Source organism: Lottia gigantea, assembly GCF_000327385.1.
Source record: "Lottia gigantea unplaced genomic scaffold LOTGIsca_37, whole genome shotgun sequence".
NCBI lineage: Eukaryota > Metazoa > Mollusca > Gastropoda > Lottiidae > Lottia > Lottia gigantea.
The window spans coordinates 1,947,153-1,957,834 of record NW_008709259.1 but is presented as its reverse complement, the minus strand read 5'-3'; the positions used below and the strand labels follow the sequence as shown (position 1 = coordinate 1,957,834).

At 35.4% G+C, this 10,682-nt stretch overlaps 2 protein-coding genes across 2 annotated transcripts; one reads left to right on the top strand and one right to left on the bottom strand.

The window, feature by feature from the left end:
* Nucleotides 1-315: 315 nt before the first annotated feature.
* LOTGIDRAFT_233308 (hypothetical protein) lies at nt 316-5,624 on the top strand (the record flags this gene model as incomplete). Its single annotated transcript, XM_009059104.1, has 2 exons — nt 316-362; nt 3,938-5,624. 2 exons carry the CDS (start codon nt 316-318, stop codon nt 5,145-5,147), a joined length of 1,257 nt encoding a protein of 418 aa, XP_009057352.1. The 3' UTR covers nt 5,148-5,624.
* A 971-nt stretch (nt 5,625-6,595) lies between these two features.
* LOTGIDRAFT_163052 (hypothetical protein) lies at nt 6,596-7,054 on the bottom strand (the record flags this gene model as incomplete). Its single annotated transcript, XM_009059103.1, has 1 exon — nt 6,596-7,054. One exon carries the CDS (start codon nt 7,052-7,054, stop codon nt 6,596-6,598), a length of 459 nt encoding a protein of 152 aa, XP_009057351.1.
* Nucleotides 7,055-10,682: the final 3,628 nt, after the last annotated feature.

Below are 10,682 nucleotides of genomic sequence, written 5' to 3'. Positions count from 1 at the left end.
TTAATCTGATCACTTGATGCTAATTTTCATCAAGGAAAGGATTTCTCTTGGAACGGGTGTTTGCAACATTTTTCTTATCATAATAAAACAAAGCACCAATGGATCGACATGACCTTCAGACAAGCTTGTAACATCTCTTTGAGCGGTATAAAAGGGCAGTATACGTGTGGCAAAGACGCTGCAAAAATGTTTGAAAGCAATAGGATCGCATAACTCACCGTATGAGGTCGACTGTTTTCAAGCAATTTTTGGAGACCTTTCTGGATTTTCTCACGTTTGACCGCGACCTAGTACATTTCCAGTCACTGATCGCAAATGGTCGCAGGCCGGTTTGACGCGGTTAACAAGAGTTTCCGACGAAAGTAAGAAAGCTGTAGTGAGCAAAGATATTTCTGTTCATCCGCGTTCGTCCGATAAATTGTTACAGACTGAACTTAAGTGCTGTTGATTATCATTTAAAACTAATGGACTGAAATATCGTTGTTCGAATCTTTACAATGGTTTTTCTTTCACATATTGCTTAGTTTTCTATGGTTTGTATTCAATCGGCCATTCAATTCAAGGTCAAATTATTCATCAAAATTACAAAATTATATTTATGATCTAGGGTATTTGAAATGATTTCTTGTAGTAATTGTCAATAGTCCGAGGACTAATCATTAAATTTCGGTGCAAATAATCGCTAACGCAGCTAAGTCGTGAAAAAATTCTTTAGATTTACCCTGCCTATTTGCAAGAAGGTCCTATTACATACAAATATGTGCCCATATTGTGGGCCATAATCATAATTGCAGTCGACTTCAAACTAAATAGATGAGAGAGATATGTGTCCTTGACGACCGAGCACAATGAATCTATACCTTGATTTGCCAGTAAAGACACCGTGTTGGCTTGGTGAAACAGAGCTCTACGTTAGGAGTGTCGTGTAAATGACAGGTGAGCTATTGGATATAAACACAGCGGAAATGTAGACATGTTAAACGTTTATATTAGCTATGTTAGGAGTAACATTCAGTTTATGGGATTATCTGCATCTAGTAAGTAATCGCCGTCATGAAATTCAATATTATCATTATTATTTATTAATGTATTTCAATCGAGTAGTAATACGATAGTCCAAAAGGAACAGATTCGCCATTTTTGGTTGATTTGGGTCTTGAATATATGTAAATAGTCTTCAGAAGTACGAAAAAGAATTACTGATTAGCATCATACGAAACTACGTATAGCTCTTACATGGGAATATCTCCATCTCAGAACCATGCTCAGTTTCGTATATTTGATTAGCTTAACTTAAACATTCCCTTTTCTGAGACTAAACTGTAATAGTTGATCGAAGTTCAGCACATTATCAAAGAATTTTTCAACTTGTGGGAGCATTTTAGTAAAAAAATGGGCATATTCTACAATTTATAATACTGAGTACCCATTTTACGCTGTTGGTACAAACTTGAATAATCTACGCGCTGATATAAAAAAAAATCGTCTCCTCGAGCATCCTGTTCTGTGTGAATTTTCCGCACCTCCGAAATAATTATTTATTTAAATCCAATCCGCCAAGCCCAGATATATTTGGAGAGATGGGTATTTTTGTAGTTCGGTCATATAATCATTATCCTCCTACATCATTTAAGTCACGTATCCTGTTTTTAAAAAACAAAACTGATCTCTGGTCGGCCATTTAAAACTGCGTGTCACAGAGTCACTACTAACAGAACGAAAGTTACGACGATGCTCCATACTAATCGTAAAGATGAGTTGGTATTACGTTAAAAACACATTTTCGGAGGTTCAGAAAATTCCCACAAAACAGAGCTTAGTTTTTCTGACTCCGATAACTACCAAAATACTCATCAGAGGATGGAATAAAGACAGATGTTTCAGACTATCTTGGACAAAATTTGCATACTTATGTTAATATTATATGACACATATAATGTAGGCTACTTCTACTTGCCTCTTACGATAAGTCGATTGAATTTTGGTAAGATATCATATAAATATAATAAGTGATCTTTCAAGGCCGATTGGATTACAAGATATTCTCATAATATATTTATTTAGATATAGCCCAGTCTGAAAATAAATGAATACCTATGTCCTACATAACCTTCAATCCACAGCGTTGATCATGTTTCTGGGGTGTTTCGAAGCGAAAGTCGTTTTTTCAATGAGCTATCCTTACCAATTAAGACTGACATTCGTATAAAATCGGGCTTTAAAAGATTTTCGATTACTTTGACGATAGTTATACAGATTTATTCAATGGCTCATACTTGTCAATTCAATCAATTTATTCAACTCACACGGTCAATTGTAATATCAATCAATGCCTTTGTGTGGAAAACGAAATACATGTATACAAAGCCTATATACAGATCGACAAAACCAACTTCAAGCATGAATTGTCGATTTATGAGAATCACAATAAGATTGTATTTATACGACCACATTATAGTGTGAAAGTTTATTGATGTTTCTACAGTCCGATTGTCCGTCTGATCACCATTGTCATAGAATTTTGATCGTACTTTTATGCATACTAATGAGATGTCTGATCAATCTTTACTTGTATTTTGCCGATTAACTGTTTCTTGAGTTATTGCCCTTGTTAACCCAAAAAGACTACAATTTTGATTGGATTTTAACGGAATTTGTATGCTTATGTATTTTATTTTTATAAACAATATTTCTTATTGTGGATTTAGTGGTACGAAGTACAAAATATATATATGCGATATAGAAAAAAGCATAATGCTTATGTATGTAAATAAGATCTCGGATGTGTCCTTTTTTCGTGATTTTTTCATGATTTAGAAAATAGATAGGTCAAAATTGACCTACGCACGTAATAAGCTTCAGTTAAGACTAGATTTTGACCAAACTTAGCATGGTTATGTGTATGATTGAAATCTCAGGGAGTGTGATACACATCAGTGCTTCTCAACCTCAGTGAGATCAGTCCCCTCAAATCTGTTCTTTCCCAAAATAAAGCGGTCATTGTGAAACGTATTTCACTCGAAAAATTGTATTCAACGATTAACCATGAATGGATATACAATCATACTCCACAAATCGAGATAGTTCAATATGACACTTGGGCTGAATGTTCCTTTCATGTTGAGAAGCACTGATTTATAGGATTGTAGTTTATGGAAGCAATATTGGCTACATTTTTTAATTGGATGTTAATGGAATTTGAAATCGTGTACAATAAGGCTGAGCATTTGTATGGAAATCGAAACCCACTTAAAGCATAAAATTATCTGGTATGATATATTATCTTTCTAATGCTTTCTGTAGATGGATTATTGACATTGGTGTGATCAGAAAGACAACCACATTCAATTCAGTTTCGTGAAGGAAACTCCTTAAGTAAATATATAACGTAAGTAATGTTGAACTATTTTCAATGAATGGACATGGGTCGAACCTTTTAAAAATACACCTTCGGATTACCACTCCCCTGGAGAAACTTCCCTCACTGTATACTGCATGGAGTTGCCCGCTTTCATTAATCTATTCAGCTGCAGAACAGTAGGAGGTGAAACCCCATTTATTTTATTTCTATTTCTGATTATCATGCTTCTTACAAAGTAACATTTTAGCTGTTTTGGTTCCTGCAATTCCTCTAAAACTAAGTTGTTGATGGCGTCACTAATCGCGAAGGGTCATTAAGTGATAAAGCATATTATTTTTGCAATTAGTGACGTCATTTAACACTTTGTTCTAGAGGAATGAAAGGAACCACAGACGTCTGATCGAAAATTGGAATGGTGCAAATTGATGCTATCAGTGTCCCCGATACTAGTAATTAAGAAAAACCTCTTTTCAATCCCTTTAATAATCCCCATTTAGTTTAAAATCTGGCGGACTTCAATATATTACGCCTTTAATCCAACTAGCAGGAAACGTAACATTTTTTTCTGTTTTTCAGGTACACAATGGTCTCAAAAGGAAATACTCTAAAAATTGTAGGGGTTCTTACAATCCTCGCAATCGTCTTGTTATCCAGGCCATCATTCAAGTATTATGTATCCATATCGGTAAACAAAGAACATCTGCTACCTACTCCAAAAGAGGTATATCACGCTAGTGCAACCAAGCAATTTAAGGCAAAGCGCTTACCCACCTCACCGATACCTCCAGTAAAGAAAAAAGTAAAGTTAGTACCAAAATATTCGAGCACGATAAAACCAAAGACAATCTCAAAGCAAAATCAAAATACAACGAATCTGAAGTATTTAGTTTACCTATGTGATAAAAATAGACGCTGTGGCGGATGGGGAGATCGTCAAAGAGGTATTGTGACAGCCTATGTATGGGCGTGTATTTTAAATAGAACGTTCAAAGTTGTTATGACGTCAGCTTGCGACTTAACTCAATTTTATCAACCAAATAAAATCAATTGGATTCTAGACGAAAATGAAATTAGAAATAAAACTTCCAAAGTCTTAGATGTAGTGAATCGAGTGGATGTTTTAATAGACAAAGATTTTAAGCCACATCAACACATAGATGTTCTTTACGTAAAAACCAACAGTCCAATGTTTACGTATTATCTGAATCATAATCGAAATGCCATGCCGGATTATTTAAAGGGCTTTGGTAGTTGGCGTGATAAAGTGAAGATATTCAAAGCAGTGTGGTCTCGTCTCATGATACCAACTGACAGAATAACAAATCAGCTTTTAAATGCTACAAAACCCATGTTTATTGACGGGTATCGAGCAAATCTTGTGACTGCGCACGTTCGTATCGGACGAAGCAAGTATTTGCCATATGAAAGAGTGGCCTTAAGTTTGAACTCAACGGATATTGTTATGAATTTTTTAGACAAATATAAATATTCAAGAATATACGTGGCAACGGATCACGCAGACGTTCGGAAAGCTGCCATTGCTAAATTGGGAAAAAGATATATCGGAAGTTATGCCCCCTTTTTGAATCCTGATAATACTGCCAGGGGTACCAAACTAGCTTGTTGGGCATTTCAAATGACTATTGTAGATCAACTTATGATGTTAAATGCCGATGTGTTGGTAATCAGCCCAAGTGGACTGAGTGCTTTTGCGGCCTATCTTAAACTTAATAGAGGTGAACTATTTCTTTTCAACGGCACAGTAGTGAGCCCTTATAAGCCATAAAAATTCCTTTCATCTATTCATTCGGAATTATCAGACAATTTTTGGAATTTGGAATTGAATGAAAGTTGAAAGTTGCTCATGTTGAACTTACTACATAATTTGCATCTGGTCGTCGAATGTCAAATTCTACTACTATTCAATTGGTCGCAGTTACAAATGATTTGATTTAGTTGGCAGTGGCGGATCTTTGATATGCTTGAGTGTTACCCATATTCCACTTAAGCATAATTTGGTTTTTGGTCGAGGGGTATGAATCTGCAACTATCCAATTATTCACAGTTACAAGTCAATTTGTCGATATCTGCTTTTGATCATGTGTGACGGATCAATAAGATGCTTCAAATCGTGAAGCGTCTCGATCTCTTTTCATCTACCCTGTACTTGTTATCTGTATTTATGTCCTACATTTAATGTATTTATGTGTTAATATACTGTTGACTGTTATTTATTATAATATACCCAGGATCCACGTGTATGATGACTCGTGTTATGTTAATCATATTAATTCCTTTAACTTTTAGCATATTGATATACATCGGCTTTGCAAGAAAATTGTGCACTTTTTGAGAAAAGCGTGCAAATTCTAGCAGTTAACTTCCGCCATAAAATTTATCTTTAGATGCGATGCGGAGGGACGCCAGAATTGACCTCTGATGACCGTGAGAGGTCAAATCCATGGGTTAATGTACAACTACCCTTAACTTTTGAACCCGTCAGTCCAGATAAACGATTAAGGTGTCGCCTAAATTAGGAATGCCAATTCATTTGGTAATATTTTCTATATGAAAGATTTAGACTTGTTCAATAGAAACGCGTCAAAACGTTGTGCTCACTGGAATACTTTTTTTGTTAACAAAATAAATACACGGAAATACGGCACAAATTCATCTCACAAGAATACAAAAATACAGAAAAATGTATTGTACATTAATACAATCAGTTTCGCAAATTGTCATAATGTATGTCTTAGTTTGTACATCACAACCATTTTTTTTGCAAAAATATAATATATAACAATATTCCCTTTTATATCACGCCGTTGTAAAATATTTCGTTCTATGTCCGGACGCGGAGATAGAATGTAACCATTAACATAACAGTCAAATCAAGTGGTTTGAGAACGGTTCTTCAATTGAAGTTCTTATCTATTGAAGATAAAATTAGTCCTTGTAGTCATCCGAATGTAAACAACAATTGCACTGAATAATTTGAGGAACAGATAATTTATGTAACGTACAAAGGGCTTGTGTCTTCGATTATGCAAAAGAAAATTATCACTAAGGTATATACACTGAATATTACACCACCACTTTTAACAGCATTATTGAAAACATCAACATTTGAGATCTGTGTTTACGAACAATATTGAATGATACGCATTTCGTCCATTTTGAAATCGATGCTTTCACGAAGTCGAAAAGACTCAAAATAAGCCATTGAAGTCTCTTTCAAGTCTGAAGCTCTTCCTCTAACGAGATAATATTTGGCACTATTACCAGATAATACACTGTAATAAATATTCCAACGACTATAGAACAAGCTATACCCACTAAACTTAACCATAAAGACAATTTGGCGTACGTGGCTGACCTCGACGATTCTTTACGTCCATGTTTCATGGAGAGTATCGAAAACATGGCGGCTAAACATCCAAACGGTAGGTTGATAACGCAAACGATAAGAGCTAAAGGCAGGTAATGGGGCGATTTGGAATAAGTTCGCACAACTTTTTTCCCGCCAGTGAGAGGCTGTGATGCTATATTCTGTTCAGGACTAGTAGATTTTACCGAGCTACTTGAACGTTCGTCTTCTACTGCCACAGTTAAATGACCTTCATTAGCTTCCGGTTCAGTTATAACCTCTATTTCGTTGTCGTATGAAACTTGTCTTGGGACGCTTGAAGCCATTATCGTTTATTTCAGTCTGAAAAAGATAGATTGATATATCGATACATAAATTAATGATTTTTTGAAAATAATGCATTAATGGAACATATTCGCACTCCTTTTGACCAATCATACTTTAGCCTCAGAAATGAACATGTTTTAGCTAAGCTAAAGTGTCCATAGTTCATCTTCAAAATTTGAGTCTTCAAATCCAAAATAATCCGCTTTTGAAAGTTAAAACCTAGTTTGAAGTATTTCTGGAGGTATTGTGCAATTTTTTTAGTACTTTTGAAGACTTATTACGTATATTCAAGACCCAAATCAACCCCCGAATCAACGGCGAATCAACAAGTATTTATGTAACTAGGCTGTCTTGATACTTGGTGTTCCTACTTCTCTGTAACACAACAATTTAATAGTGGCTATTTTATCGCTCGTTAATTCGCCTATTTTGTTACGAGCCCAGGTTTCCAATCCCGGCAAAAAAACCCCTTTTTTAACCCGGTTCTCCCCTGTCAGTTATAAAGGTCGAAGGGCTAAACATGAAAAGTGAAAATCGTTCGGGTGAGTCAATAAAGCGATGTCCCGTGTTCCCTCCGTAATCAAATCATAATATAGCGCTTTTCGCCTTATGTATGTTTTTATAGCTTTGTGAACCCACCGGTACAATGAACTGCAATACTGCGAATACATTTTTTTAATAACAGTATATCAATTCACTGAACATATTATGTTGTAAATGACAAACATTGTTATCACATGAGTTGATTAGCTGGTCACTATCAGCGTTTTATAATCAATATTTGCTTTTCGTGACATATTTAGAAGGTTTATATAGACAATATTGTATAGTAAGATCACACAGCAATCTTCAGTAGAGCCATGGGCACTCGGTACGACCTCTTAATGGCCTTATTATAAACCTCACATATGGTATATACTAGTCCGACCTAGACCTCTGTTCCGACCTGTCCAAATAGCTACCAGGGGCTGGGATAGAGACAGATGTTACGTTTTAGATATATACGCATTGCCTCATTTCTTGTTACTTTTCCTTAATTTGTGGTGATTATAAAACTTTATTTTTTTGAGAGTTTCGTAAAGCCTTTGGCACAGTGGATGTTGTTATGAGGTCCTTTTGAATTCTGAATTTCTGACCGAAATTATGCTTTGCGTTACCCATAAGTTGGGAGCGTTTTGAATCAACTTACGACATTAAACTTGAGGCGAGAATTTGAAGCATCATACTAGCAGACATACTTTTTTTGGGGGGGATGCACGTTTCGTCATGTATTGAAGTTAATGGCAACCTTTCAAAGGTTTCCTTTTTCGATCACAACTTAACTTCACTTTTAAGTAACCTTAATCATATCTTTCGTACAGGGAGACGTGTGACATTTAGAAGACTGAAATAGCAACATGCTGATGAAAAATATCCCGGTTTCCAACTGACTGTAATTCTTTAAATTTCTATTAAGTTCAACTTTCCAAAAGTTCACGAGAATTATCTTTTTTGATGGGAGAAGGGACAAGAAAAAACATCTTCGGTTCACTTTAGATCCTTTCTACCACCTGGCCCTTAGCTAAACCTCTGGTCCTTGATCTTCCTCGGATTAGCTATACCATTTACTACTCAAATATGATTGAATATACCTTGAAAACAGAGTGCATAAGCACTGTCGTTAAATTGAGATTTTAAATCAGTCATCTAATGTTGAAAAGTTTTCTGAACTTAATGATTGTTCCTAAATTCAAAACATTGTTCACTTAGTGAGAATAGTAGGCCCGGTAATGAAATTAGCGAAGCTCGGGATATATAAAGTAAAAAAGTTAAACAGAAATAGACTGTTGATAATGAAGTTACAGGATATAATTATGAAGTCAAAAACAAATTCCTCAAGAATTCCTCACAAAGCAATTTAAAGAACCTTTAATGTCAATATACATGGATGTACACGTGGACGTTCAAAACACACATACGAGCAGTTCCCTTGAACCGAAGAGGACCGAAATCGTTCTTGGAATTTTGGTTTTTGGTCTTGAATTTTGCAACCATTTGTGGTTGTATTATTTAAGATCACCGATGATCGAAGGCCACGGGACACTGGAACTACACCAATGTTTCATAATTTGCATAATTCATTCAATTTATTCCTTCAAACTAGATATTTCACTTTCTATTCCATACATTTGTTTCCTATATATGGCGGAACTTCAAGAATTTCAAATTTCAAACGTGCTCACGAACAGCAGAAAAACTAACCCAGCTGATTTTTTATACCATGATGGTCTTTTGTAACAAACGTACTTTTGTCACAACTAAACGCAAACGGTCTACCGTGATTATTCTGCTGGCGCTCCTTTGTGCTTCTTCACGGTAATGAATGGCAGCCATTGTTTACCGGAACTATGTCCAGATTATTATGCGAACACTGATTCTGGTTTAAACATCAGTGGCTGGTAGTTCATGAATCTTCTGAATTGTCGCCTTATCCCTAGAGCTAGGGACTATAATATATCTAGGTTGCAATATTACTATCACTTGACAAATAAATGTGAAATGTCTCGCCCTAAAAGACACAACGAAATCTACCATTCATTACCGAGACCATTCGGAAATCTTCGGCAGTATCCGTAAAGCTGAATCTGACTCGGTAACGAATAGTGAATTCCGTTGTGTCTTCTCCGGCGAGGCTCTGTACTTCCAGTATATAGCAGTGATTTGTTAAGTGATAGTAATATTGCGACTTTAATATAGTCCTTAAAGTCATAGACGTTGGGAGCTAATTCTGACTCTTACATAATGTATTTAATGCTTAATATGATATCTAATTATGCATTTTATTATCATTTTAGATCTTACATAGTTTTTGGTTTGCGTAACTTTCACGGAAGCTGTTTGAACCGAGACAAATTTAGCTTTACGGAATCTGTCGAGGATTGCCGAATGCTATAAGATTTTCAGTAATCAAGAACAATAAAGAATGGGCATTTCTATCCCTTTTTAGGAACTTTTAATTTTATTTCCCCTTTTATATTTGACATACTAAATAATAAGTGAATAAACAGTCAACATAATCATTATGTCAGTGATATGATGGATACACTTGGGTCAATATAGATTTTTACCATGCCTATGTATCAACCATCTTGATTAATAAAATGGGTCGAGTTAATCGAATTGATACCCTTGATTCACAAGGACAATGAACTTCTTTTTAGGACCAATAACCTCATTGAGCTTCTTCCAATTAAATTAAAATTAGATCACAATTTCGTTTCGGTTTTCCTGATATTTTTCGCCTTCATTGTAATCTAACCATTTTTCTACTGCCCCAATCAAATGGCGTTATTCTTAACCATCAAAGTGTGTCCTGTGGGTTCCGTTTCTTGATAACAAGGACGAATCGTCGAAAATTGAAGTTGTGATATTGGTCTACTGGTTTTGTTTTCCCACAATGCACACGAAAAATGACAGAAAAAATGAAACAAAATCGTAATTTAGTTTTTATAAGATTGTGCTACCTCCGTCACTGTTCAATTTTGACCACGCAACGATCTTGTTAAAATACAGCTCTTAACATCATTGTGTCATACTCGATGAATCAAGATGAATCTTAACAGCAGTTTACCCTATCCATTCCTGTAG